Raw genomic sequence first — 13,301 nt, 5'->3', positions numbered from 1 at the left:
CATCTTTAATATGATCTTTATTTCATGCAGTTCAACTGAAAAACACAGCAATATATTTTAGGAAAGGAGATGAGAATTAAAAAGTTAAGATCATGTTCTTCTCCAAAGTTGTTTGATTTGAATTTAGATAAAAAGAATAGTGTTCAGCATACCTGGTTTATTTCCACATGTGGTCAAACACAGCAGATCAGTCAGCGAATTGATTTTATCATATTGTCTTACTCTGCATTTCCACCTATAGGTTGGTTTGTTTTTAAACTGAATTGAACAGGATGTGTAAAAAATAAGAAACTATTTGGAAAACAATTCATGATGATTTTACTATTAATGTTAAGAATCTGGACACTAAAAAAAGGGTAGTTTGTACCTTTGAGATCCACTGCATGCAGCAATGCATTAATCAAAATATTAATTTCCAATTTTTTTGGACTATAAACATGTTAACTAACAGCAAACACTTCGATCCAAGTTTGAATTCAATAAAATAATATAAAGGTTACAGACTCCGATCATTAACAGTGATGGTCGTGTAATTTTTTTCATGCTCGTTAGTCTTATAATCTTAAAAAAAAAATAAAGAAATAAAAAAACGTATAAGTATCTGAAAATCAGGTTCGGCAGGCCAGACATAAAAGAAACCCCAAAGCAACTATCAGCCACGAAAAAACCCAATTGGTGCATCTCTGGAAATATGTCTTATTAAAATTAATAGAAAAATCCAACTGTGCATTTAAGCAGTATATCTTAAAATATTTAGATTCATGTGGACATACGGGTTAGTAGTTTATACAAACGCACCTTACATATACATTTTAAATTATATATATAATATGATAAACTGAAATATACCTAGGAGTCTTTTTGTGTATACAAATAAGTAGTTTTTTTGAAAAATCTTTGTACAATTCTTCTGTTTAATGTAAATGTTTTGCTGTAAATAAAAAAAGAAAATGTGGAAGACTTCAATGAAGTTATTTTATTAAAAAGTATATGGTTTGAATCTGAACAGAATGAGGTTCTGTTCTGTTTGATGTCGTATATGTGTGGAGAAAACCACCACAGGCAACAGGCATAAGAAAATATAGGCAGCCAATGATTATGAAAACCACACGTTCTTGTTTCCTCATCTAGTGTCTGAGACGAATTCCATTACAAGTACAAAAGAGCTCAAGTCTTGAAGAAAGACCACAGGATGAGTTTGCATCATTTGATGTGATGATATAGTGGACCACAGTATTAATTATCATCTGTAGTTAAGTCCTATTGCTGCATGTCAGGCACATTTATTTAGGACAATAATAAAGTTGTCCTGATAAGCCATGGCAGTCATCTGTTAACACATCTTCATTCCAGGCCTTCTGGCTCTACCACACCAGAATGCGTAAGGAGTTCCCCGTCCCAAAGTCCAAATGCGGGGCACACAGGAGCCATGAACTCAGCTTTGATAGTGTGAATGATTCTGGGTTTCTCAATGTCCACCAGCCCCAGGAACCCTGCTTCATAGTCGAGCAGGATCCCCACTCGATCCGGTTTTCCCACCAGCGTCACAGGAACCACCTTACTGTTGGTCATGGCGAACCACTTCCTCTGAGCATAGCCGAACACCCAGGAGGAGCTGTTATTACCCACACACTCGTCTCTGGACATCAGTGCATCTGCGACCCCCAAACGAAACTCCTGGGACTTTTTAACCGTGACCTCCCAATAGTGTCGTCCGCTGCTTATCTTTTTGTCGCCAAACACGACAGCCCACTCTCGGAATCGCTCGGGGTCCTCTTTAACGTGGGAGGGGTCCAGGCCAAGCATGCGGTAGATGATGCCGGTGTCTTTCTTGAAGAGGTCCAGGCTGCTGTGAGCTGTGCGTTCATCAAGCCTGAACTGAAGGTCTAGAAATAAACATAGCAGGTTTATTTTCTAATTTTTGATTAATTATAATTTAGAAATAAAATGTCTATACCTTGATATATAAATAAATACATATAATTAGGTAAAAAGATACAGTTTATGAAATTCAACTTATTAAAAAGACTTTATGAACTATGGTATTATCTTACTAAAGCAGCGGATCACAGCATGATCACATAAAGTTTACTTTTTGCAAAAGCAATGTGATGATGGGTTTTCAACTTAGACAACATTTAGAAGGTAAAAATGACATAAATAGCTCACTGCACAGACCATTTTTTTTTTTTTATTAATTTCTAAAAACGATTAGTTTGGTAGTTTTTAGTGACACATTCATCCAATCCCATTTATTTTGGCTCTTCTTAAACATGAATCTCACAATTATTATTATTATTTTATCATAAATATTATTTCACCATTATTATTTTCACAGCTCTTAAATCAAGTCAATGATAAGAAGCTTATTTAAAAATCAAACTCAGTCATATTATATTATAATGATATTTAATATAATATTTAATCAGTAAATTGCCTTTAACAAGATTTCATATAAACTTATATAATTATTTTTGATACTTTTAAACACTGGTTAACCTACAGTCATTGTTAAGGAGCATTTCTTTCTTTGGAGTTTGTAATGAAGCCTACATTATCTTCATTTAAAATTTTTTGGTAATATACAACAACAAATGATTGAAGATATTTTCCAATTTTCTGAGTTAAATATGCATCGATTTTTATCTCTTTTATTATTTGTTATGAGACTAAGCTGCCCCTAATATCGGACATTGACCTCTATGTTAACACAGTTTATAATTAACTTTCATAAAACATTAACCTACTGATTGCCGTTGAGGTGGATATAAAGCGCCTCCTCGCTGGCAGACTGACTTCCAGAATGTGTCCTGCAGAAAGTGAGGACACTATCCGTCCTGTCCAGCGAAAGAAAGGGCAGATTCTTACGGGCATCGCCATGTTTTTCCTCCTGCAGCTGCTCACACGTTGCTCCTCCTTCTGCTGGCGAAGTGTCGCGATGTTTGGGCTCTGGCGCCCTCTGCAGCTTTGGAGAGGGATTTTACATTAACGTCATCAGCACCATGGACAGAAGCCGTTATTCATAAATACTGTGCTTGAATTGACATTTAATTACATTTACGTCAAAGAATGTAAGGGTGGCAAGTTATAAAGCTTAATAACTATTCCGAATAATAGTCAATATTTTTAAATCTAAAAAAGAATAATTACTAAGGAACTAAAAAAATGAAACGACATTACTTGTGGCAAAGGAAAATATATACATTAAATTAAAGGCTATGGTGAAATTATGGAAATATATTGGGATTATTAGTATGTAGAATTTTCAAAATGGGATTTCCCCCCCAAATCTTAATGTATGTTAGTCATGCATGCATGATTAACATCCACAACATACCTTCACCTCAAAGCATGTGTTGATTTATGTTTGAGGTTATACAAATATAGCAATTCACAAAAGAAACATTGTGACCTATTTTAAAGATATACAACTCCTGTTAAAACCATAAACTTGTTTAAAATGCAAAAAAAAATATATATATATATATAGCTGTTTTCTCAGCAGATCACTACTGAAAAATGTAATACAAAAAACAACTAAAATAGTTACATTAAAAAAATTAAGAAATATATGCATTTATATAAGGAAATAGTGTGCTTGAAAACAGTAATATGTGAGAAAAGATTCGCCTTAGTTTATATTGAACTTGTTCAAAGCTTGTCACTTGCAGCTCATTTTCAACAGTTTATAGTATGCAGGTCCACAGTTTTATTGTTTTCTATACTATGGTCCACAGTTGTTTGACAATTTTTTTTCTATAATCTTTTTGCTGCTGTAAGCACCAGAATTTCCCCAATGTGGGAGAATTAGGGATTTTCTATTCTATTATATTCCATTCTGTTCTATTCTATTCAATGAGTATAAAGAACAGCACCAACCTCAACTTAAAGAGAAAAGGCAAAATGCTAAAACTATCAGTAAAACAAATAAGTGTTTGCTTTTAAAGCTGACATATTCTAAGAGGGTGACACACATTTTCTCACTTATTATGTTCCAATAGATGTGCTTCATTTTACTTTGTGTAAAACTACTGTTACATGAAATGCTTGTATCAGACTAGAAACTAGATATATTTGGTAATTTATGGTTATAATTCAAACATGGCAGTAATAAATAATGTTTTGCTGGGCCGCTATCACGTTTTTTTAGTTCTGAAAATCTCTCAGGAACCACCTTTTTTTTTTGCATCCCACTTTTTCAATTTTAGCTCTTTAGGAAGAGACAAAAATAATTGTATTATACAACATCAATCTTATTCTCCAACTATATATAAGCTCTTAAAAAATCATAAAGATAATGTATATTGCAGCTTGTCTGTTTGAAAAAATTCTAGCACTTAAAAAATCTTATTCTGTTTCCTTTGGTTAAATGTTAAATTGTGATCTCTTAACTTGGCTATGGCTCACACATCTTTTTGTTGTTGTTCTCTTCTTTTATACTTAGCTGCAATCAGAGCAGCAGCTTCATAATTGATATACCAGAGAAAGCTCTTTGTGTAAAAACACCAAGTTTAGCATGTAATGATGCAACATGTTTTTAATGCACAAATTACTTCTCACCTGAGATGGACTAGTGACTTCTCCTAGGCCTTTGCTCATAGACTGCTGGAAAAAGGCACCAAGCCCCTGTGACCCTGATGGATGGATGGATGCATGGATGGATGGATGGATGGATGGATGGATGGATGGATGGATGGATGGATGGATGGATGGATGGATGGATGGATGGATGGATGGATGGATAGAATTCCTCTGTATTCATTGTTAGTAGCAATGAATTAAAACATTTCAACGTTTCAACACTCAGGTGTGGAAGGTCTCCGGGGCCCTTTGGAAGAGCTCCAACAATATTGACAGGACAGACTCTAGTATATATTGAAAACCAGGCCTATTTCAAAACCTTTTCTATGTTTAACATTGAGCCTTTTGGTGCCATGCTATGACAGGAGGGATTTATATGTTGTTGTTTTTTTCTATTGTTCCAGTGAGACATCTACCTGTACATTTCTGAAGCACTTTTAGGAAAACAAAGACTGGGCTATTCTAAAATACACAAGAATGCCCAGCTTGGGTTAAAATGTATATCGATTGTGGTGTTAAGTAGGAGAAAATAAAAAAAATAAGAGGATCAAAGATGGTCACCTCCGATTGTCCATCCTTTAAGAGTAGAAATTACTTATCAGTTATTTCCCTTTTTTAATACTGATTATAATTAATCCTCCTTATGTTCTTATATGAATTCAATCCATTTAAAGCCTTTTTAGAGGATGAAAATTTATTTCACCATTAAAAAATTACAAAAGAGAAATGAACCCAGACTTATTCTGTATTACACATGAACACAAGCTTTGCATCATAACAAGAAAGCATGGACAACATATAAACAGTTTATGTGCTTCCATTGTATTTTATTTTATTTTATAAAAAAAAAAAGCTCATTTAATGAGTAACTGGAATATTAGGAAACCAACCCTTTGACTTTAATTGTACAAATACAGGTCTTAGTGCGTGCCCGTGGTTTCCCCCCCAGTGCGTCTAGTGGTAGAGAAAGGTATTACAGTATAATTTGTTTAGAAAATAAGCCTTTCAAATAAATAAATAAAACTATGGAAGCGTATTGCTGTCACTTGAGAAAATAAGCTTTTGCTAATTATATTGTATAAACGTGATGGTATATTGCATAGGGGCTGGAAATGATTTTAAAAATTCTACTTGCCGTTCAGGCGCTCCATAAAAAACACAAAACTTTACGAGATTAATCTCGCACATTAAAATGATTCGCTTCTTTCAAGTACTGTAAATGCTCCTCCTCCCTATTTTCATTGTTAATTATCTTCGTGGAATAAATGACCCTATTTTAAGCCAAGCCACGCGTGCCAAGCTGAAGGCATCCATTTTACGCATATAGATTACACATTTTAAGCATTCTAAATCGTGAATGCATTTTCTTTTCTAATGAGATTAATATCCATGCAGCTCTATGGAAAATCATACAATATGATAAAAGTAAATGTAGTATAAATTGTGTTAATATTTGTTTCTGAAGCTGCTGGTGCAGCCATGTGTCTAGCAGCCATAAAAAGCTGAAGTGACAGGTGAGCAGCAGAGGAGCGTCAGTCCTGCTCTCAGACTGACGCGCGCAGCAGCAGAGGATCCCAACCTCAGCATCGACCAGCGACTCCTCAGCACCGCACCGGAGTGGATGGATCCCCCATTTAGCCTTATTTATCGGGTAGAAGGGGCAGCGGAGCAACTCCTGCTAAATGATCTGAATTGTACAAATATATTCCTTTCTGCCTCAGCGCTCTGAGATTCCAGTTTGTTAATCTGCGCTCCGCTGTACTTATAATCAACCAGCGATTCAATACTTCTCTACTGCTACTGACAAAACAGCAGATCAAGACTGTGGCGCTGTGGAGATGCACCCGGGCTCTGGCAGCAGAAATGGTTTGGTTAAATGCAGAGCTGGGTAAGTGATGGCGACAGAACTGCATCAGGTCAGAGACTGGTCCTCTGCGCGCTGGGATGAAGGAAGAGCTCCTCACTGCTGAATGAACACTTTCCTGCCTGATGCACTAAAACACTCATATGTCAACGATGGATCTGAAAGTGGAGACAGAAGAACTGGACTCCAGCCAGCCTCCTCAAATAGAAGTTTTTGCTCACAGTTCCACCCTGCACGGAATCTCCCACATCTTCACTTATGAGCGCTTCTGTTTCAAACGTTTCCTGTGGCTCGTTTTCTTCCTGGCCTCGCTGACTTTCCTGATCTACGTGTGCGTGGATCGGATCCACTTCTACCTCGAGTATCCCCATGTTACCAAGCTGGACGAGGTGTCCACTCCGGTCATGACGTTCCCGGCGGTGACATTCTGCAACCTGAACGCGTTCCGCTTTAGCAGGCTGAGCCGAAACGACTTGTTCTATGTGGGAGAGCTCCTGGCTCTGCTCAACAACAGGTAGGTTCCTATCAACACCTCATCAAGAGTCTCACTAAAGTTCACACTGTCAAATCCAAAACTATAACTTTTATTAGTATCCCTTTGCTGGTCTAGCTCTCAGATTTGAACAAAACAGCATTTCAGAAAATCAAACAAATATGTATGAGGTCTACAGCACATCCCCACCTTCACAACAACCCTTTATATATTTGTAACATAGGATTTAGAATGCTAAACCTGCTCAGTGGCGCAGATGGTTGCACTGCTGCCTTGCAGCAAGAAGGTCCTGGGTTAGATTCCTGGACAGGGGTCTTTTAGCATGAAGTTTGCATGTTCTCCCTAAGCATGCGTGGGTTCTCTCAGGGTACTCCGGCTTCCTCCCACAGTCCAAAAACATGACTGTTGGGTTAATTGGCTTCTCTAAATTCTCCTTAGGTGTGAGTGTGTGCGTGAATGGTTGTTTGTCCTGTTTGTCTCTGTGTTGCCCTGTGATGGACTGGCGACCTGTCCAGGGTGGACCCCGCCAATCGCCTGTAGACAGCTGGAGATAGGCACCAGCAACTTTCGCGACCCCACTTGTGATAAGCGTGTAAGAAAATGGATGGATGGATGAGGTCCACAACCCATGCCTACCTTTACAACAACCCTTTATATATTTGTAACATTAAGATTTAGAATGCTATACCTGCTCAGTGGTCCATGTGCATGTATGGGTTCTCTCCAGGTACTCCGGCTTCCTCCCACAGTCCTAAAACATGACTGTTAGGTTTATTGGCTTCTCTAAATTCTCCTTAGGTGTTATTTGTCTCTGTGTTGCCCTGCGATGAACTCGCGACCTGTCCAGGGTTGTATCCCGCCTCTTGCCTGTAGACAGCCGGAGGTAGGAACCAGCACCCCTTGCGACCCCTTTGGGATGAAGCGTGAGAGAAAAAATGGATGGTTTAGAATCCTATGAAGTTAGGTTAGTAGATTGTGTGTGTTTAAGTAAGTGTTTAAGTTTTATTAGTAATGTGAAGTCTCTTTAAGAAATGGCTTAGTAGTGTTTACTCTTAATTTATCAAAAATCTTTAACACTTTTTGAGTTACTTTAACTAAAAAATTTATGATTAATAATTGCGCGCTTATTAAAAAGATCCTTTCTAGCTGAGATATTGCCATTTTTCATGATCTGGTTGAACTGTAAAGTGCCTTGAGATGACTTGTGTTGTGAATTGGAGCTATATACCGGTAAATAAACTGAATTGAATTCAATTGAATTGCCTAGAGTTGATTAACAGCATATCAGGTTATCACACATGGTGCATTAAGGGGTTACATCAACCTAAAACACATTATTCCTTTCAATTTTGCAGATAAAATAATAGTCCATGTTTTGTTTGCTCAGGTAATGAGTCACATTTCAATTAACTAATCAACATATTATTTTCTTATATCACTGATCCAAAAATATGGCTCTTCCTACCTTTTTGAGTCATTCAGTGCTTGAAGACCAGGCTTGTCAGACTTAAATAATGTGAACCATCATAATCAGGAGGCTCCTGCTATATTTTTGTCTCAGTGGAAGGCTTTGGATCCAGGAGCTGGCAGAAACACCAGGTACTGTATACACTAGAGGGAAGCATCAGGACGGGCTGCTTTGATTTTGAGTGAGACAGCTAAAGCTCAGGGTGTTTTTGTCATTTACACATTTTGATCCAAGAGAATCTTAAATTTTCCCCTCAGCCGCAAAGAAACCCTTCTCATCGTCCATTACATCCACTTGTGTCTAAGCTGCTTAAGATTTGGAGGGTTTTGTAGTTTTTTTCTACCCTGTTTTCCATGAATAACATGAAAAACCTTTTTTGTTATGGAATTATGCCTAAGAATCACAGGAATAAAGATCTCACAGTGTGAGGCAAGAGACTTATCCTAGCTGTAAAAGCTTTTTGATTGCATGCCCTTTGGTGCTGTAATATTTTTCCAAATGTCAACAGAGGCAGCAACAATGAAGCAATTAGTGAGTTGGTTTCTTTTACTTAGTGCCCACAGCGTTTTAGGAGAACAGATTGTTGGATGTGTGGGATTCAAGGCTTTAAAAGTGATAAAATCTTAAAGCTAAGAGCCCAACTAAAGCGTACACTTTGGACATTTTATGCTGGGCTTTAGTCAAGATTTACCTATTTCGTTAAAAAGATTATTTAAATGATGATTTTGATGCATAAATATAATAAAACACATATTTTCACTGTTAACAAAACTTTAAGAATAATCTATTTCAATGCCCTTATCTTATATATATTACCCTTTAATCTGCTCCTACTACATGGATTCTGTTACCAATGTAGAAAAAGCATGCAATGACACTCTACACTGTCTTAAATGTAAGTGCTTATGGTATAAAATGCATCAGTGACTTCTTTCTGCCTACCTAAAGCGATTGCAGCCACTGGTCTGGAAAATGCTTGAGATTTAAGTTGCACATGCTGAGGGGTCAGTCTCGGCTGTTTCATTCAGCTTGTTCTTCTGGGATATTCTGTCATTCCGCACTTTTTCATAATATCTGATCAATAGAAGTACTTTGCAAAGTTCTTTTCTTTTTAGTCAAACAAGAACAGCCCCCAAGTGAGGCCAGTCAGACACAAAACATAAATCTGTAATCTAAATGGCATTACTGTTATTACAAATGAATTGCTTAGTTTGATGGTTAGAATTCACGGCTTCTAAGTTTTCTGAACACTTCAACAAGATGTATGTATCTTGACATCTAATGCTGCCATCTTGGAATTCATTAAAACAAAATGCTGTATCTCATTTTTATTCAATGGAAATGCCTGGGGTGCATTAAAACAGGCTTTTATGACAAATGAGCAGAGGATTATATTCATACGGCACTACAGAAATTTCTAAAAGGTTTTTCATTTGTGCCGTTGTTTAGGTTGAACTGAAACTCTGCTCTTTGTGAGTACATTAAAGAGGTGACATTTGAATAAAAGCATGGTGGGAGATCACAGCCAGGGTAACATGCAGGAACTTCTACCGATTTTCTGCTGTCTTTTAGAGCAAGGCAGCATGTGCATATTTCTACAGTAGTTCAATTCAATGACAGTAAATCCCAGCAATACAGAATATTATTGTGGGTGGTTTGATGTGACCATTTAATTTCCACATTAAATAGTCTCAGTTTAGGTTCAAAAACACCTAAAGGAGGTATAAACAATGAAATAGATATAGAACTGTGACTGAAACTACACTATGTCAAATGTTAGGATGCTAATTGTTTAACTTCGTTAACAACATAACTGAGTTAAAATTAAAATGTTAAGAAATGTATGTCTTTGTTTACAGAAGTAATAAATGTATTTGTAAGTCGCTTCATTAAACAATAAATGGTTGAGTTGTAACTTCATTAAAATATTTGAATAAACAGAATAATTGGGATCAGTTGATCACATTTTAATTTTAAAATTCCTAATTAAACATACCACAAAATAGTTGATTAAAACTGAGGAAATAAACTTTTTGAACCTAAAAGATTTATTTTAATGACATTTCTTTGTAATAAAAAATGTTACTGTAGTAGTTTTATTCTGATTGAAATGGAAATGGAGAGAAGCGATTCCTTCATTCTCCCTTTTTGACAAAAGGGAGAATGAAAATAAGTTATATATATTAATTCTATACATTAAAGTACATTAATGTATAGATGTTTTAATATATAATATCAAAACAAAATGAACCCATTAAGTTTTATCATTTCCTTTAGTCTAATATGAATTTGAAATGATAGACAAAAACTTAATCAAAGGAAAATAAATAACAAAAAAGTTACTAATTTACTCATAAACAGATTTATAAAATAAAATATATCCTATGATAAAGAAATGAAACTGAATTACTTAAACCATAAAATAATGAGTTAATTCAGTAAAGTAAAAAGCATTTGGAAAAAAAAAATTATTAAGAGTAACAGGGGTGCCCAAACCTTTTTATATGACTGTATGAGCATATTAGACAACTAACTTGGGTTAGGACCACTCTAAGCTTTATTGCATCTGAATTCTGATGTAGCTTTAACAGGGACTTTATGTAGAATTAAGAAGGCAATGATTGTCATAGTTTTGTTCATGCTTCTGACCCACATGCAGATATAAACCTCTCAGACAACTCAAGAAGGCAGGTTTAACAGATTTATGAAATAACAGTGTAGGGATGATGAAGGTAGATTCAGAAACTGGTGGTCCTGGTCCTCTGGAAAACATGATAGAATTAGACGGGAATGTGAGCAGGAAATATTGCTTACTTTCAAGCACTCAGTCACTCAGCTGAGGTTGTTCCGCAAAGAACCTTAGAGTGACTGAGAATCAACCAGTTCCTCCAGTGGAGGTTGTTTGTGAGGTTGAAGGCTGCTGCTGGGTGGACAGATGGTGCCAAGAGGAGCAGTTCTACTCTCTTCAGCTTCACAGGAGAATCTTTTAGAGATAAAGCTCTTTGCTTGACAGCTTGTAAAGTCACATGAATGGTTACCTGAAGAAACATGAAAACTGGTTCCTAACTCATAGAGATCTCGAGGAGCTCAGGAGGGCTCAATAGTTACCAGTTAGGTTAACACTGCTGCGGAGAGTAGTCGGTGTCCTGGTCCTCTTAAGCACCCAGTAGAGCAGCTGATGATTAGCACGTGCGGGGGCTCCTCACCTGCAGCTGATGATCTCATCATCACAGGAGCTCAGCAGAAAAACCTCAGCTGGAAAAAAAAAAAAAAAAAACCCTAATGATGTACCCCTAAATGCCTCTTTTAAACCTGCTTTTGTTGTCTACAGTTGTTTTGTTGATTCTTTTCACCATAGACTTGACAGATTACTGCACATTTATTAATCAACAAATAAACATTTAGTCTACTTTTGTTATTTAATTACTATTTGCCTATCTATAGACTATATTTGCTTGCAAAAAGCAAATTTTAAAATCATGCACATACTGTATCTGGTTTACAGATTACAGTTAAAGCAATTATCATCTGACCAAACAGTAAATGGACATTAAATAACCAGACACAGCTAACTTTCTTCAGCTTTTTTGAGGGACGTATTACTGGTCATACATTTTTTTTTTTTTTTGGTCCCTTCTCCCTTTTCTCTATTTAGTTGCATTGCCCATTCCAGTATATAATTCATGCTTTATTTAACAATTGTAACCCAACCATCTGAAAATATTAGCGGAAGTATTTGATCTAAACAGAGCCTCATAGATCCCTGAGTGCATGCTGCTCTTAGAGCTGTCACCTCGTGTAAGTCGGGAAACACATTAATGTCGGGTGTGAAGATAAGCGGTGAGTTTGTTAACAACATGTTGGTTGGCAAAATGTTTGAGCCGCTAATCAACTCAAAGTGGCTAAAACTGTCTTTGCAGTTCACATCACACGCATTGGCCCCTTTATCCTTCTGGTAATAGGTAAAGCAAAAAATTACACCAAAAAATTAAGCAAATGAAATCTAGCATTTAGGTATGAGTTTGAGTAATCATAAAGAAAATTAATGTTTAGAAGTTGTCCCTTTTTTTTGGCACAGTAATTGTTGCATTAGTCTGCATGCACTGCTTCAAATATCAACGGAATGATGTCTTTTAAGGTTAAAGTTTTGAACCAGTTGTGTTGGAGCTGAGATGTATATCTTAAACATGTATGGCATTCATGGATCAATTAAAGTGATAGGCATTGTAGGTGGTTTCAGCATGAATATTCAGTTTATTTTAAAAAAGGTAACCTAATTTCAACACAAGATGAATGTTCTGAGTGAATAATCACTTTTCCCTCTCGACTCATGAGGAGAACCTCCTCGCTGTCTGACCACTGCAAGTAAAAAATCCTAAAGTAGTGTTCTGCCAATCAGCATCGAGCTAAGAGCTATAGCCTCAATGGAAGTGATATATTTCTCTGTACCAGAGGTCACGGATTAGCGGACTAGGGTCCGGATCCGGACCCACCTGCTGGCTGATCCGTACCCAACCTGATTTAAAGCATTTATAAATGACTACATGTTGTCGACAGCGTCTAAACATCACTTGCGCCGCTTCTCCTGTTTGTATGGTAAAGCCATCTGGAACGTCAAACACCAGGCTCCACGTGATACAAATTATTCAGGGAGCTGTGTCAGAGTTGCTGCTGCTGCTAGCTACTTTAAGATACAGCAGGCTAACCTGTATCAAACTGGGCGATGGGAAAGAAGTAGAAGACAATGAGAAAAACAGAGCAGAGAAGAACTACGGTAAACTAGTGAAAGAAAAGTAAAATGGTGTGCTCAAAGATGACCCTGCACATTTTAGCTCAACCTACTGCTGTGAAGCAGGATTCTCCATCATGAATATACTCATAAATAAATATTAATT

The 13,301-nt window shown here is 36.6% G+C and overlaps 2 protein-coding genes across 2 annotated transcripts in view; one reads left to right on the top strand and one right to left on the bottom strand.

Annotated features, from left to right (window-relative positions):
- Nucleotides 1-953: 953 nt before the first annotated feature.
- On the bottom strand, nucleotides 954-5,005 carry spryd4 (SPRY domain containing 4). The gene is made up of 3 exons (XM_038308966.1): nucleotides 4,998-5,005; nucleotides 2,748-2,965; nucleotides 954-1,886 (listed from the first exon to the last, which is right to left on the bottom strand). The coding sequence occupies exons 1-3, from the start codon at nucleotides 5,003-5,005 to the stop codon at nucleotides 1,345-1,347; spliced, it is 768 nt and encodes a 255-aa protein (XP_038164894.1). The 3' UTR covers nucleotides 954-1,344.
- Nucleotides 5,006-6,166: 1,161 nt separating this feature from the next.
- Nucleotides 6,167-13,301, top strand: part of LOC119799174 (acid-sensing ion channel 1-like) — a 79,127-nt gene continuing 71,992 nt past the window's right edge. Inside the window, exon 1 of the mRNA XM_038308976.1 lies at nucleotides 6,167-6,959. Within this exon, the coding sequence (XP_038164904.1) occupies nucleotides 6,589-6,959 (371 nt within the window). The 5' untranslated portion in view covers nucleotides 6,167-6,588. The remainder of the gene's footprint in view (nucleotides 6,960-13,301) is intronic.

This window comes from Cyprinodon tularosa, unplaced genomic scaffold (assembly GCF_016077235.1).
Source record: "Cyprinodon tularosa strain WSP-4 unplaced genomic scaffold, ASM1607723v1 ctg651, whole genome shotgun sequence".
Lineage (NCBI taxonomy): Eukaryota > Metazoa > Chordata > Actinopteri > Cyprinodontiformes > Cyprinodontidae > Cyprinodon > Cyprinodon tularosa.
This window is presented reverse-complemented; position numbering and strand designations above follow the sequence as displayed.

Bases quoted from the DNA above. Each gene is read 5' to 3' on its own strand.
- spryd4 (XM_038308966.1), bottom strand. The intron at 1,887-2,747 runs GTAGGTTAATGT...GTTTATTTCTAG, and splicing joins ATCCACCTCAACGGCAATCA to ACCTTCAGTTCAGGCTTGAT.